This window comes from Fusarium musae, chromosome 3 (assembly GCF_019915245.1).
Source record: "Fusarium musae strain F31 chromosome 3, whole genome shotgun sequence".
Taxonomy (NCBI): Eukaryota; Fungi; Ascomycota; class Sordariomycetes; order Hypocreales; family Nectriaceae; genus Fusarium; species Fusarium musae.
Genome location: NC_058389.1, coordinates 3,556,281 through 3,572,082, shown reverse-complemented (window position 1 = coordinate 3,572,082; position 15,802 = coordinate 3,556,281). Strand labels below are relative to the sequence as shown.

Here is a 15,802-nt window from a genome sequence, read left to right as displayed (position 1 = left end):
CAATAGATCTTGCGATGCGATAGCGCAATGGACATCACTGGGAAATGAGGGTGGACAAGATCACAAGACGATGGACGTGTGTCTGTCCACCTCAGAGGAGGAAGATGTAAATGTTTGTAAGCTGATAGGTTAATTGACCAGATCGAACAATATCCTGAGATTAAAAGCTGTTTCACCATACGTCAAGTGATGGTTATATTAAGATTAGCTCTGATCCACAGCCGTAGATGCATGAAATAAGTTTGTGCATATGTCCGTGGTCTCGGCAGTTGAAGCAGTAATTAATTAGAAGATGATCGTTGTAGATCTCGGGAACTAGCTTAGTTGCTGTGAATGTGGAAATTATCATGGTTATGCGTGCATTTGGGTGTGGCATATCCACAAGTGTGAGATGATATCGCCATGGTTTAAGTTGGTGAAGACTGGATAAGAGAGTGAGAGAGTTACTGAAGTCCGTGTAAAGCATGTAGATTATTTGTTTGTTGTTTAATCTGTATCTTGATTAGAACTGAGGCATCATTGAACATGGCTCTTGAGAGCTTTTAGAGCTGAGGTAGTTGTTTCATGTTATGCCATGATTCCGTCACGTCAATGGCATATACGCAATAAGCCTCTATCAACATATCATACATCGTCAAAGCGTGATATCGTCCCTAAAACATTATCATGAAGCTTTTGTGTTTCGATCATGAAACGTCCAAGACCAGTCATGAACTTTGCGTGATCAGAATATGATTGGCCAACTAATCAAGTCATCATACTCCACCCAATGAAGAGCCATCAGAGCTAACAATTAGAAATCCAATCCTCTCATACTAATCCAAGTTTACAACTTATTTAAACGACACGTATTATAAGACTTATACGATGTCCTCTCTCTTCCGTCTTATGCGGCCTGTCGCCCAGGCTGCTCGATCTGGCGCCGTAACTTTCGCCGCTCGGCCATTCCATACCACGGCTGCTCGACTCGCTGTGCAGAACATCGAGACGTGAGTTTAAGAGCTTTCATGAGAGGTTATGGGAATAACTTTTACTAACTTGATCTGGTAGAACAAAAGAGTTTAAGGACCTTGTTTCCACAACAGACAAGGCTGTTCTTATTGACTGCTTCGCGACATGGTGCGGTCCTTGCAAGGCCATCTCTCCCATCCTCAACAAGTAAGTGGCTCAAACTATACATTATCACTTCAAATGGGCAACTAACAATATAACCTCAGGCTCTCGGAAGAGAAGGCTCTTTCAGACAGCATCCAATTCGTCAAGTTTGATGTCGATGAGCTTCCCGACCTGACCGCTGAGCTCGGCGTCCGCGCTATGCCAACTTTCTTCGTCTTCAAGCACGGAAGAAAGGTTGATGAGTTGGTCGGTGCTAACCCTCAAGCCCTTCAGTCGATGCTGGCGAAGCATGCTGCATGAATTGTGTGAATCTTGTAACATCTCATGTCATTGGGTTGGACTGTCAAGGAAGGTCATGGCAATAGACTCAATCTGTTTATATTACCGAGGAAAGTAAAAACAGCTGTGTATTATTAGCATAGTTAGACTTGTACAATGGGTCGTTGAGGTCTGTTTATGATATCTTATCATGTATCACTCTGGAGAATCGTCCGAGTTCTTGAGTCTAGTCTATACTGATCGGCGGCAGTTACACCACACCTCTATGATTTCGGCTAGAAATGGTTCAAATGCCATAGGCTACTTAGTCAAGTTCTCTCGCGGCCTTCTATTTCCAGTATGGGCTGTCACGGAGGTGGAAGGCCGTCGTATTGCATATGGTCATTCGGCGAGTGTCATTCACGCCCAAGAGCCGTTTGACAGGTCGGCAATAGCTTCCAAAACAAATCGATTGGCTGATCAATATGCAATTTCAAGCCATTGTATTGCAACTGGCTTATCTTATCTTATGCTACTATCATGATAGAGCCGATCCCGGTTTCGGTGGCCCCGCGTTGATGAGCCAATCACAAGAGCCAATCCCCCGGTTTAGAGATCGGGGCTTCAACTGGGAACCGACGAGATGGCGTATAAGTTAATGCGACAACCTCTCCTCTATAGTCTAGTCCTGAGTTCAATCGAGTACTTTTCCATTCCGAGAAGATTTATACCAAATACCCAATTATCAAACAAAACGTGGCATATCAAAATGGCGAACACAATCGTCGTCGTTGGGTGAGTCTTGATTGACAAGTTATCTATTCTGAATGAAGCTGATCCTGTGAAAGTGCTGGTGTTTCTGGCTTGACATCTGCCTACCTTCTTTCCAAGAACAAGGGCAACAAGATCACTGTGGTGGGTAAGCATATGCCCGGTGACTATGATATTGAATATGCTTCGCCATTTGCTGGTGCAAACGTCTGCCCGTATGTGATCTGTCCCATTTTGTATCATCCTACTCACGATTTCCAGCATGGCCACACGAGAAAGCAGCAGATGGGAACGTCGAACTTGGGTAGAGTTCAAGAAACTGTGCGAACAAGTCCCCGAAGCGGGCATTCACTTCCAAAGTGCGTCACCATATTTTCTCTCATGGAAAATGACAGGCTAATATCTAGCAGAGTGCCACATTCAAAGACGAAAGAAGGACGCAGAAGCAGCAAAGAACCAAACGTTCCCTGATGCACTCTTCATGGAGGAGCCCTGGTATAAGGAGATCTTTGAGGATTTCCGAGAACAGAACCCTGATGAAGTCACTCGCGGTTACGATTCAGGCTGCGAATTCACATCTGTCTGCATCAACACCGCCATCTACCTTCCCTGGCTTGTTGGCCAATGTCTGAAGAACGGCGTTGTATTCAAGAGAGCCATCCTGACCGATATCAGTGACGCCAAGAAACTTAGCCACACGGTTAATGTTCCCAACATCATCGTCAACGCGACAGGCCTAGGATCCTTGAAACTGGGCGGTGTTAAGGATGAGACTATGGCGCCTGCGCGCGGACAGATTGTGCTGGTGCGCAACGAGAGCACACCGATGCTTATCACATCTGGAGTTGAGGACGGCGGTGCCGATGTCATGTATCTCATGCAGCGAGCAGCTGGTGGTGGCACAATCTTGGGTGGAACTTACGATATCGGCAACTGGGAGTCTCAGCCAGATCCCAACATCGCCCAACGTATCATGCAGCGCATCGTTGAGGCACGCCCAGAGGTCGCTGATGGTAAGGGCGTTAAGGGACTGAGTGTGATTCGACACGCTGTGGGACTGCGCCCTTGGAGACGAGATGGACTTCGACTTGAGGAGGAGAAGTTAGACGATGAGACGTGGATCGTGCACAACTATGGCCACTCTGGCTGGGGATATCAAGGCTCATATGGTTGTGCTGAGGGTGTAGTTGAGATTGTGGACAAGGTTGGCAAAGCTGCCAAGTCTAAGCTGTAGATTGACCACGTTTGTAGATTGGCATTAATTAATGAATATTTGATTCATTCATTCTTATGATTGTCCTCAGCTTAATAAGAATTGAAGTTTGATGTGAAGAATATGAGAATGAGAATTTATGCATATCGCGGGGCCCCGCATTTCCCACACGTAAGTAACCAGCTCTCTCCAAGCTCTTGAGCCCCTGTTTTAACTGGATGAAGCTTTCCTTTCCTCCTTTCACAAGCCAGCGCATTCTCCCTTATCAAAAATGCCAGAATCTGCACCTGGCACCCTGGGCCAGGGCGTGCGCTTCCTGAGAAACGTCCTCAATGGCCGCCATGCGCTCTCCAAGCTCATCCCCATCGCGCTCTGGCTGGCTGACGCGCTTGGTTGTGGCTTGATCATATGGAAGATCCCATGTGCGTGGCGTCCAATTCCCAAAGCCTCATGATGAAGCTAATCTCATGGAACAGATACTGAGATCGACTGGGTTGCGTACATGCAGCAGATTTCGCAGTTTGTATCGGGCGAGAGAGACTATACCAAGATGGTGGGCGATACTGGTCCCTTGGTGTATCCAGCGGCGCATGTCTACACTTACACGGGACTTTACTATATCACGGACAAAGGCACGAATATTCTTCTGGCGCAGCAAATATTTGCTGTGTTGTATATGGCTACGTTGGCATTGGTAATGCTCTGCTATTGGAAAGCCAAAGTCAGTAATATTCCGGAATAGTTGAGTTAGCTTGCTAACAATTCTAGGTCCCTCCGTACATGTTCACCTTCCTAATCGCCTCTAAACGACTTCATAGCCTCTTCGTCCTACGATGTTTCAATGACTGCTTCGCCGTTTTCTTCCTATGGCTGACCATCTTCCTTTTCCAGCGCCGACAATGGACCGTTGGAAGTCTGGTGTATTCTTGGGGTCTTGGGATCAAAATGTCGTTACTGCTGCCTCTACCTGCCATTGGCGTCATTCTTTTCCTGGGTAGAGGACTATGGCCTAGCCTTCGTCTCGCATGGCTCATGGCACAGGTCCAGTTCGCCATCGGAATTCCGTTTATCACCCAAAACCCTCGTGGGTATGCGGCTAGGGCCTTTGAGCTGTCACGACAGTTTCAATTCAAGTGGACGGTCAATTGGCGCATGTTGGGCGAGGAAGTTTTCCTCAGCAAGTATTTTGCTATATCTCTTCTGGCCTGCCACGTTCTGGTGCTCCTGATCTTCATCTCCAAGAGATGGATCCAACCGACTGGACGATCGCTCTACGACCTGATTCCCTCATTCTTGCGACTCAAGTCCCCATTTACCATGCAGGAACAGCTTCGCATCTCCCACTACGTCACCCCCGAGTACGTCATGACTACCATGCTCTCCGCCAACCTCATTGGTCTTCTGTTCGCTCGGTCACTACACTACCAGTTCTATGCCTATCTCGCCTGGGCGACACCCTATCTCCTCTGGCGAGCCACTGAAGACCCCGTTATCGTGACAATTATCTGGGCCGCGCAGGAATGGGCTTGGAACGTATACCCTAGCACCGACCTCAGCTCAACCATCGCTGTCAACACAATGCTGGCGACCGTTGTGTTGGTGTATCTGGGAACAGCCAGACTTGCCGTTCCTGTTCCCGCTGCCAGAGTCGGGAATGTTGATGATAAGAACAAATAGATCTGGATCTAGAAGTGCATTTTCCTTTTCACTCATCTTCGGAGTCACTTGGGGGCATTTTTCCGACATTGGATTCGTCCTCGGAGTCGCTCATGTCGTATGTGTTTTTAACGAATTCTTTGGGCCTGCGATAGACTTGATTAGCCTAGTTCATTTCAGACGAATAGATACCACAGAACTCACCAATAAGACTGTTTGCGCCAGGCCTTCTCATCACGGACAACGTTGACGATTTCTCCCTCTGCTCGAGTATCCTCCTTGCCGTCTTCGTATCGTTCAGCCAAGACAAACCCGCCACGCTTGATCCAAATGGTGTTTCGAAATCGCTGGGCCAGTTCCAGTACGAGGGTTTTGCCGTTTGGAAGCTCACAGCTGTACAGGTTATTTCCTTCAGGCTTGACAACGCGGACCAGAGATTGGTTGGGCTCGAGAGTGTCGGGGGGTGTCAGGGCAGCCTCTGCGGCCGCCAGAACATTTCGCTTCGGACGTCCCATCGTGAAGTTTATATCGATTGCTATCATATAAATGTCTGTCTTTGAATTTTCTAGACATGAAGGACATGGAGGGGTTGCTTGGAGGGGCAGATACCGATAGAGCGATATACCTTGATAGACAGAATAGCTCCAAGTATTACTTTATCCATAATGATCTTTAAGTGAGAGCGGACTTGCTTGATTTGGCGCCTCCGATGTCAACATAGAGTGCGCTCTGTTCATCAGTTAATATCTGAGGGACTAGTAAAGTAACATCATATGTTTATTGCAGAAGTCTGTCTTATAACCAACATTAAAACACCCGTACTGCAATTAATTTCTCTCACATAACTGAATTCCACTAGTATCTATTAAAACAATACTTATCTTAAAATAAGGCTAATAGAGCTAAGACTACTTGACAAGTAATTCAAGCTTTTACTATATTATATAAGATATATTAGAAAATATTAGAAAATATATATACTATAACCTTGCCTGAAGTTGGCGTGCTATAGTAAATGGTTATAAAGAAGTTGTGGTTCTCATCATAGCCCATGCCCTTGAACATGAACACACCTCCGGCACGTAAATTACCGTGGCCCCCAATGAGTTTGCCATCTAGAGCTCGCTTGAACACCCTTTCACCATTGGCAGCAGCCCCTTCACCAACCTTGACCAAGCCGGCGATTTCTCCTTCGAAACACCGCTGAACCCGTCAGCCCAGTTCTTTGTTTCTGTCTTTCCTCCCAGTTGTCGTCACCTAATCAGCACGGATTAGTAGTGTTTCTTTGCGCGCACAGGAGGTAAACGCACCCATGTAATCAGAGTCCTTGATTTCGCCCGTGAACAAAAATCTCCCGGTCATCTCAAAAGCATCTCCAACGTGACTGTTGACTAATCTACGGTAGCTTTTGATCTTGAACTTTGTATAAGAGCCGATAGTAAACCTCAATCTTGGTTTAAGGTCATCGTCAACATTCCGGAGAGGGTAGAAATTCTCATGTTTGATCTCGAGAGAACTGCCATCTGCAGACAGTGTTAGAACAGGGCACTCAGAATGACTCCGTAGACTTACATTCAAGCCTCAGAGTCTGTTGGGTAGTTCAAAACGTTCGTTGCAATGATCCTTCGAGGACCATTAAACTTGTTTTCGACCCAATAAACAATGTTCTGACTGAGTGCCTTCGCCGTATTTGTGACTTTTGAGCAAAAATACCATCCATTAGGGCGATTGACTTGCTTGCAATTGTATCTGGCAAGCTTGGTGACGGATTGGGTCGTTTCCCAAAAAAAGCTGGTAAGCAGAGAGGTGCGACAGAGCTTCCAATCCAATGATTGACAAAGATATCCTGGCAGAAGAATAATATACCCAAGCAGAACTGGACATTGCCCATGTCTTCATTCGAGAAAGGACATTCTCCTTGTGATAGTGTGGCTTTTTGGTTCGATGTGTGAGCATGCGGTAATTCAGAGTGCTTTGGAAAAAGCTACTCAAGGGCGATGGGTTGTATTGGAAGGACTTTGGTACAAGAGAGTCAGGAGTTGGAAGGTTTGCCTTGGTCGCAGCCGGATTCACAGTCGTCAAATCAGTCTTCTCCTGGGACACAGAATAGTCGAAGACAAATGGATTGTCAGGGGTCGGCACTCCTAGCTTGGACATGTTGCCGTTGATGAACTTCTAGATAAGAGGGGTTTGGAAGCCCTCGATGTGTTCTTTGACATTGACAGTCTTTCCTTCAGTAGTCTTTGCATCCTTGGGGATTTTGCCACTCTCATCCAGCAACTCGAACGATTGAATGAGTCGACTGCTCTGCATCGCACATGGGATGGTGTAGACTTGGAACTAAGAGGAGTCTACAGCCTTCAGGCCTTTCTTTGCATCCTTCGCGAGGTAGATCTGACTTTGCGACGAGTTGGCTGGGTCGATGAGCTCTGGTTATAGAGTCTGTCAGTCGATGGAATAGAAGGATTAAAGAGAAGAATTGCTTACCTGACATGACATTCTGAATAGCCTGGCTATTTATCAATCAAGGCTCAGGAAGAAGAGAAGAGGAGGATGAAGAGATGAAGAGATGAAGAGATGAAGAGGATGATAAGAGAGAAAAGGAGAGGGAGAGGACAAGGAGAAGATGGGTCATCTAGGTCCCTAGGAGCTCGCTCCTACCCCGAGTATCAAGACTTCATTTATCAAGCAGGCACCTCTGGCCTTCCTGTCATCGTCAGGAAACAAGGAATTATCGTGACTGCCATGCCAAACATTAAATGTGGCAGGCAATGAGCATTGACTAGGTAGGTAGTCTACTGAAGGCAGTCTTGATACCTGGCCAAAATTCAAAGCAGGAGGCCCCTTGATATCTAAATAGTACTAAGGTGCACACACAAAATAATCAAGAGATAGGTGTATCTGGGGTCATTGTAGGTTGTATCAATTTTGCTACCTGTCCAGGTGCCTTCATTGTCCCCGGATATAGTACCTGCATTAGATACCTAACTTGCTTCGACCCTACGTGTATGATCGATCAGGTATTGTTTTCTTGCCTGGCTGGAAAACGGTGACTGGCCCAGACTTGTAACTCCCACAGGCACTTGGCGGTATCACGACCAGTGATATATTGACACTTGCCGACTTGCTTGAAAGGACCACCGTTTCATGACCTCAGTTCACGGATACATCATGCTCAAGTGTAGAGACTGAACGGGTACTTAGAAAGCAATTGCTCTCTGATGCCGAGTGCTCATCGTAGGCCAAGACAAAAGAACGGTTGGTTTATGCAGAAAGAGAAATGTGGAGATTGATGCAATTTATCCTATTTTGTTATGCAAAAAGCCACAGCGTGTTTTAAATATTTATAACTGTGCTGCGTACTGTGACAACACGTGGTAATAAGGTGCTGTACTCTAATGTTAAATTCCGCAATAGAATAAGTGTTTTTTACCGCGGCGGAAATAGTCCTGAGGTCTGTTATTGGTTATTCAAAGTGAAAGGGAGGATAATACGGAGGTAAAATTGGACCTAATTCTGTTACAGTCCGCAGGGGTTACAAATATCCTATTCCGCACTTTAGCTTTGTACCTTGCCCCACAGCGGAAGAGGATCTATTACCTCTGATTGACTGAATTCCTTACTCAGCAGTCACGTGCTCATATCAATAACAGTAGTATACCCATAATATTTCTACAGTGGCAAAGTACCGGTCAGGACATTTGTAACCCCTGAGGACTGTAATCCAAATGGATCAGCCAGTCAGAGATTCATTTAGTCGGCAAATATAACCATCATCATGCAGGGATTGATCTAAGTGTATATCATTTAACGTTCAGAGCCCCTTGGGGCATATACTCCAGGCTTTAAGGCTGTAAGAGACCTATCTCCAATCAGATCACATAAAAGCTACTTAGCCATCAACAATGGTGTAACAAGCCTAGCGGATTAACTCTTGTCACTCAGCACATCAAAGCTTGCTTGTGAAGACTAAAGGAATCCGTCCACAATGTGGCGGACTTACTCGATCTGGATCGTCCGATCGTACCAACCCGATCTCGTGAAATTACCATATCGGGCTATACACTCATATCGTGATTGCGCATTAAGTAGGATACTGCTCGGCTGCTAGTGGTGGGTTGCTGGGGGTGTTACCAAAAGTGGTATTAGAGCCAACCTCATTATCATGAAGTTGAGTGACCAGTAACACAACAGTCAATATAATGTTACATGTTGTCAGCGCCTCAAGGTGATTGCATGTGTCTACGCTTGAGAACTACGTATACCGATGTCTCATCTTTATTTAGAGAATACCTTGAGTTACAACATCATATACTTCCCGTGACGCCTGGATAAATTACTCGGTGCAATTCAGTAAATCATAGAGTATGGTATTGTATAAGTGGACTCGGCTTGATTACCCCCTTGGCTGTCCCTCCTAGCATGGCAGGGTTCCAAAAACCACCAAATAGAGGCGTTCCACTCGCTAGGATGTCCCGTGGGGATATCAAGATCTGAGTGACCGGGTGACTCAAGTTGACCTTGCAGAGATTCATGATAATTTGATACTGAACCGATTCCAAGACCACATACTTGTCACCATAGACAGCCCGGCTCAAGCACACTTATCTCTTGCACAATGAGCTTGAATATTCTCCTGAACATCTATTACTATATATCAAATTATTAGTTCTTGGTGACCTAGTGCTCATACACCATGGAGCCATCGATTCTTTCAGGTCTCTCAGTAGTTCAGCCAGTACCTACAACTCCGGCAAAGCAAGATATGTCTCGTCCATTGACAGCCCTGCCAACAACTACCTCGAGAACCCATGTCGGTTCAGGCCATAGAGAATCTATTGACCTCGAGATACTGCCAGTCCGAGAGGATTCAAAACCAGAAAATACATCTTCCGAACCTGCCGATGACTTGGAAATGAGTCAACCGGGTCGTCCAGATTCGAATACTGAGACTGTCGAAGTTGCACCAACTATCTGGGACCCTTTTATGAACCGCTTTAGACTTTTCTCGACCTGTCTATCCCAGATAAATAATGCTCTAAGCGATGGTGCTACTGGTGCATTGATCCCCTATATGGAGAAGTATGTCGATAATATTTCCCGTCAAGGACATGAGCTAATATGCCTAGGTACTATGGCATTGGCTATGCCACCGTTTCTCTCATATTCGTCGGTAAAGCCTTTGGGTTCATTGCCGCCGCCGTACTCATCGATATGCTTAAAGTCAAACTCGGTCGAGCTAAACTTCTTGGTCTTAGCCAAGCCCTTGTCACTCTGGCATATATCCCCATCATCTGCGGGGCCCCTTTCATCGTTGTTGTTCTATCATTCTTCTTTATCGGCTTCAGCATCTCGATAAATGTGGCCATCGGAAACCTCTTCTGTGGTGGTCTGCAGAACGGAACATTCATGCTGGGTGTACAGCACGGGACTTACGGAATAGGGGCAACTATCGGCCCTGTCGTAGCAACCGCGCTCGTTACCGCTGCAAACATCGTGTGGAATAGATACTATATCATAACCTGTGTGCTCGGAGCTTTAACCGTCGCATTAGGAATATGGTCGTTCTGGAGATACGAACAGGAGTTGAGTCCTGCGGCGCGCCAGAGGGAGACAGCTCAAGTTGGAGACTCCATGTCGAACAGCATTTTTCTTGCTATGAATCTGCGTATCGTATTCCTTGGTTCACTCTTCATCTTCGCCTACCAGGGAGCCGAGGTCTCTATTTCTGGCTGGGTTATTTCTTTTCTCATCAACGACCGCGATGGTGATCCTTCTTCAGTTGGTTATGCAACAGCAGGTTTTTGGGCCGGTATCACTATCGGTCGATTCCTCCTTTCTGCCCCTGCGCAGCGAATCGGCGAGAAGAAACTTGTGTATGGTCTCATCATAGGAGCCGTTGCTTTTCAACTTCTGGTCTGGCTCATTCCTAACATTGTGGGCAACACTATCGCCGTATCTATTGTCGGTCTTCTCCTTGGTCCTATCTATCCGTGTGCCTCGGCCGTTTTCCTTCGAGGCATGACTAGACGGGAGGCTTTGACCGGTATTGGTATGATTAATGCTTGCGATAGCGCAGGCGGAGCTATTGCGCCCTTCGTCACGGGTCTTCTGGCCCAGGCGTTTGGCACCTTTGTCCTTCATCCGATTGTAATTTTCCTGTTTGTTATCATGTTGTTGTGCTGGTATTTTATTCCAGCTGAGGAAAAGAGGACTGAGTGACAAGGCGGCATCGAGAGGGAGAAAGTGGAATTGGAAAATGTATGAACAAGTGAAGTGACCAGGGTAGAAATTATGCAGGGAGTTGATTCGATCCAGGCTGACCAAGTCTAATCACAAATCTATAATGAATCTATGTGACCTCAGTAGATGGCTCCCACCTAGTCTATCCTTTATGTTTTAAATCGTCATGGATGCCATTTCCTATTCCCCTTTTTCATGTCATTAATTCATACCAGATTAGATACGGCCACGGGCAGCATCCTTGACAGAGACGGTACCGGCCGCAATGTCCTTGACAGTCTGAGTGATGCTAGACCAGTCACGGAATGTGACAAAGGGAACGTTCTCGTTCTCGCACCAGGTAACAAGGTCTATGAAGAGTCACTAATTGCGAACAATACTGGGAATCGATATTTTACTCACCCTTGTCGGCCTTGGCAAACAGAAGATCGGTCTCCTTGGCCGCTGAAAGATCAGAGACACCATCACCGGCGTAGAACATGGTAGGTCGGTTAGGAAGCGAAGAGTACTTTCGGATCTCAATAGACTTGTCATGACCATGAATACTAGAAAAGTCAGCATTTTCTCACTACATCAACGCATAATTCAGATTTACCTATCGTCATGGAACTCAATTTGCCAGCCTCCCTCATCCTTAAGAGTCTTGCCCTCTCGTGCCTTCACATCGTTGCTGACAATCTGAATATCCCAACCAGGACCCAGAAGAGTGTCTAGAAGAGCTCGGATGACAGGGGTCATGCCGCCACTGAGAATGACAATGGGAACATTGTTCTCCTGAGCCCAATCGTAGAACTCCTTGAAGCCAGGATCGAGCTTAATGTTCTTGAGGAGAATCTGAATGCACTCATCGAAAGGGGTCTTGACGCTGTCCAGCATCTCAACGAAGCTGTCGCGGAAATGCATGTTTCCATAAAGAACGTCCTTGTTAAGCTGACGACGGCGCTCAACACCGAAGCCAAGGTTGTCGGTCATGTAGTCATTAGAATCGGCGGTGGTTACTGTCCCGTCAAAGTCGGTAAAGAAGATGAACTTGGGATCGTTCTTGAGAGCTGGCGTATCGGAGGAAGCCATGATGACGGTCTGCAGTGTATTATTGCGCGTTTTTATGACTCAGTGAGATCCTTATTGGAGTCTATTCCAGTTCAATGAAAAGAGTGAGTGAATTGGATGTCTCTAGAACGGTAGTCTAAAAGTGACGATGTTGTTGAGAGAAGATATGACCGAGCAAAGAAAATGGCGGGGGAGGGGCACAAGTTTTCATGAGAGACAAACAAATAATCACAATAATAATGATCGACAGGAAATTAGAAACACCTGCTATAAACTAGCTGAGCTGATTGGAGGTTGATACTGAAGGATCCTTACTAGTAAAATGAGTAGCAATATAAATCACGTACTGTACATAACAGAAAACACCGCATATTTCGTTATCAGTTGTTCCGCCTTGGCCAAGGTTCGACTGTCGTCATTGTCATGACTCTCAGGAACTGCAGGACGTTGAATAGTGCCCCTCCACAGCCTCTTCTCCCTGCAATTGCACTGGAATAAAGCCCCTGGGACCCTGACTGGCCTAAGTCGCACTCAATAGCGCTCCCGGTGAAGGACCCTGGCCAAGGTGAGCAGGGCGGTGACTCTATTCGGCCTGGCTCCGGTGGCAGAAAATACCCCGGCTACGGAGCCGGCTGTAGCTTTATCGGCTCGGCCCATGCGTTCATCCCATCATCTCAACAATTGTTGCCGAGCTACAAGTCCAATCGTTCACCCTCGACGCCGCCGCTGCGATACACGCTTCCTTTGGTCGCAATGCAGCCGCTTGCTCGTCCTGCGGTTCGGCTTGTCTGGAACCATGCGCGATTTGGGCTTGATCGATCCGCGAGGGCCGGGAGGTCTTGCTGGAGCCCCTCGATAGTGCAGAGCTCAACAATATGTGTGCGATGCAATTTCCAGGCCATTGGTCTCCGATCAAGACTCTATTCGACGGAGCGGCCACCTAGAGATTCTGAGAAGAGTTCGAGGACGAATAAAGATGTCGAGGATGAGCTTGAATCTATACTTAAACCTCGGCCAAACGTTTTCAAAGAGCTTCAACCGCCTGCCGATATACCCAAGTTGAAAGATGTCAAATCTACCAATGCCACCCCCGAAAGTGCTGCCCCTAAAGACACAGAACCCGAGCCACCCAAGGCCGAGACAGATACAAAGCCTAGCGATGAAACCTCTCCATCGCAAGCACCATCAGGTCTTCAAAACCTGCGACACCTTACCCTGAACCATATGAACGAATTGAAGGAGAGATTTAGCGGTGCTATGGATAGACTGCAATCCCGAGCAATGAATGCCTCACAAACGCTGAACGATATTACCGGATACACAGACATCGAGGCCATCAAGCATCAAAATGCCAAGCTGGAAGCAGACCTTGCAGCAGCTCATGAGCGGGTCCGCGAGGCTCGTCAGGAATACAAGACATCGAACGCCAGTCGTGCGACAACACAACGTGAGGTCACAACACTATTAGCGCGGAAGGATAGCTGGTCCCCTATCGATCTTGAGCGCTTTACTGAGTTATACCGGGCCGATCATACTTTGGAGGGCAAGGTCGCATCGTCCCAAGAGGCTCTAACGGAGGCTGAGATGGAAGAGCAGCGCCTTAGCCAGCAACTAAATGCTGGAATCCTGAAACGTTACCACGAAGAACAAATTTGGAGTGATCGTATCCGACGGGCGAGTACCTGGGGTACCTGGGGCCTGATGGGCATGAACTTCCTTTTGTTCGTTATCCTACAATTCGTGGCAGAGCCCTGGAAGAGAAGGAGACTGGTCAGGGGCGTTGTGGCTGAGGAGAAGGCTGTTCTGGAGGAGGTTCGCGGTGAGCTTGAACAGGTCAAGCTGGCTATCGAGAACCAAAAGACCCTGTCAACCGTTGAGAGAACCTCTGAGGCCGAGGCTGAGGCAATTGCTGAAGCCGTGGCGTCAGAGAACGTGTTGCCAGGTGAGAGCCTCATGGTGGAGGAAACAAAATCCAGTCAGGAACCAATTGCCGCCTTTGAATCAGTGGCTGAAGTGCCTTTCTCGGAACCTCTGCCCACGCGGATGTGGCAAGAAGCTCTTATGGATCCAGAATGGTGGAAAGCCAAATCGCAAGACATCTACAGCGAGCGACGGATAGATCTTCGCATGCGGGACGTTTCATTATTGGTACTGGAGGGCGCATTAGCAGGCGCTGTGTTTACAGGAAGTATTGCGCTGCTTTTGGTTCGAAGATCATGACAAGATGTAAAATAGATAAAAGCTTATCATTGTATACTACCATAATAAAACTGTACATTCTCGTCGAGGACGAACATTGAACGATTTCTCGTTATAGAGTTCCTTGCGTGATGTTGATTCACGATGCTTCACGCCGTTGGCGAGCCAATCGGATGTTGGTGTTTTGCATGACCGGTAGGGCTGGTAGCCAGAAAGGCAATACCGAAGAAAGATGGAGTGGGACTAAACCTTCGGAGCTTAATGAAGTTAATATTTCCAACATGTCATATTTGATGTACATGTGCGTAAAATCCGAGACTGTTTGTTGAGTTGTCGATATATCACCATAGAATGAACTTTGTCCGCCAAGAACCACCTAGTTAGTTCATTATGACACTTCAGCCTTTAACGGCCCCTAGAACCCTTGTCATTCCACCCTCAAGGGTGACCCTGACCATTAATTTGAGCTTGGATGATGAAAGGGCACATCAGCAACATGATTTGCCAGACATTGAGATTAACAGCAACTAATTGTTAAGGATCTTGACGTTGCAGATATTGACCGCTTTCCGATATGCGGTTTTAATCGGAGGACAGAGGTGATTTAATGGTGGGGCTCTAGTCTAGGACTCGTAGGACTATGAAGGGTGACTTATAGCAGATGCAGATGCTTTTCCAGTGTAACTGCAGCTACACGGTGGGAATAAGGGAAATGCACATATTAGAGTTTGTTATCTCCTGATTCTTGTTGATGGACGGGTTTGGAACTTTGTGGTATTACTTATGCCTCCATGATAAGAAAGGCTCAAGAGTTTGGGGTTTCAGAGAATGGTTTCACAAGCATCAAACCAAGTTCCCATATTCATGCGAAACTATCTGGTGATGGGTCCTGAAACGCAATTCGAGTAGGACACATGCTTGTGAAGATGATATACAAAAGTGCCAAACAGACATCCATTCCTTTCAAGTAACTTTGGAGACTCTCTCTCGGGTATGGTTGTCTCATTGGAGTTCAGCCTCTTTGTCCACGTTATCATATCATCATTCTAGTCCTACCGAGGTTACCTCTTGACAAAAGGATATACTACTACGTATACCCAGTAGATCATATCGTATCTTTCCCCGAAGAACTGAACAAACAAGGATCTGTTGAACGATTCTGCTGCAGACAGTGCACACCGTCACCCACCATAAACCCAACCCGACTCGACTTATTATCCGGACGGAGAGCTACACCTACGCCGCTACAAATTGGAAGCTCCCCGCCAGCCAAACCCTGGATCTCCCCCACCAACA

The 15,802-nt window shown here is 46.9% G+C and overlaps 7 protein-coding genes across 7 annotated transcripts; 5 read left to right on the top strand and 2 right to left on the bottom strand.

Annotated features, from left to right (window-relative positions):
* Positions 1–867: 867 nt before the first annotated feature.
* J7337_004524 (uncharacterized protein) lies at positions 868–1,416 on the top strand (the record flags this gene model as incomplete). Its single annotated transcript, XM_044822218.1, has 3 exons — positions 868–989; positions 1,051–1,158; positions 1,218–1,416. 3 exons carry the CDS (start codon positions 868–870, stop codon positions 1,414–1,416), a joined length of 429 nt encoding a protein of 142 aa, XP_044683551.1.
* Positions 1,417–2,143: 727 nt separating this feature from the next.
* Positions 2,144–3,379, top strand: J7337_004523 (uncharacterized protein; the record flags this gene model as incomplete). The annotated part of the gene is made up of 4 exons (XM_044822217.1): positions 2,144–2,169; positions 2,223–2,360; positions 2,407–2,504; positions 2,556–3,379. The coding sequence occupies 4 exons, from the start codon at positions 2,144–2,146 to the stop codon at positions 3,377–3,379; spliced, it is 1,086 nt and encodes a 361-aa protein (XP_044683550.1).
* A 250-nt stretch (positions 3,380–3,629) lies between these two features.
* ALG3 (dolichyl-P-Man:Man(5)GlcNAc(2)-PP-dolichol alpha-1,3-mannosyltransferase) lies at positions 3,630–5,035 on the top strand (the record flags this gene model as incomplete). Its single annotated transcript, XM_044822216.1, has 3 exons — positions 3,630–3,780; positions 3,835–4,079; positions 4,127–5,035. The coding sequence occupies 3 exons, from the start codon at positions 3,630–3,632 to the stop codon at positions 5,033–5,035; spliced, it is 1,305 nt and encodes a 434-aa protein (XP_044683549.1).
* A 28-nt stretch (positions 5,036–5,063) lies between these two features.
* J7337_004521 (uncharacterized protein) lies at positions 5,064–5,529 on the bottom strand (the record flags this gene model as incomplete). The annotated part of the gene is made up of 2 exons (XM_044822215.1): positions 5,064–5,160; positions 5,219–5,529. 2 exons carry the CDS (start codon positions 5,527–5,529, stop codon positions 5,064–5,066), a joined length of 408 nt encoding a protein of 135 aa, XP_044683548.1.
* A 4,181-nt stretch (positions 5,530–9,710) lies between these two features.
* On the top strand, positions 9,711–11,236 carry J7337_004520 (uncharacterized protein; the record flags this gene model as incomplete). Its single annotated transcript, XM_044822214.1, has 2 exons — positions 9,711–10,096; positions 10,144–11,236. The coding sequence occupies 2 exons, from the start codon at positions 9,711–9,713 to the stop codon at positions 11,234–11,236; spliced, it is 1,479 nt and encodes a 492-aa protein (XP_044683547.1).
* Positions 11,237–11,473: 237 nt separating this feature from the next.
* Positions 11,474–12,328, bottom strand: J7337_004519 (uncharacterized protein; the record flags this gene model as incomplete). The annotated part of the gene is made up of 3 exons (XM_044822213.1): positions 11,474–11,607; positions 11,660–11,802; positions 11,853–12,328. The coding sequence occupies 3 exons, from the start codon at positions 12,326–12,328 to the stop codon at positions 11,474–11,476; spliced, it is 753 nt and encodes a 250-aa protein (XP_044683546.1).
* A 732-nt stretch (positions 12,329–13,060) lies between these two features.
* J7337_004518 (uncharacterized protein) lies at positions 13,061–14,527 on the top strand (the record flags this gene model as incomplete). Its single annotated transcript, XM_044822212.1, has 1 exon — positions 13,061–14,527. The coding sequence occupies one exon, from the start codon at positions 13,061–13,063 to the stop codon at positions 14,525–14,527; it is 1,467 nt and encodes a 488-aa protein (XP_044683545.1).
* Between the last annotated feature and the right edge of the window lie 1,275 nt (positions 14,528–15,802).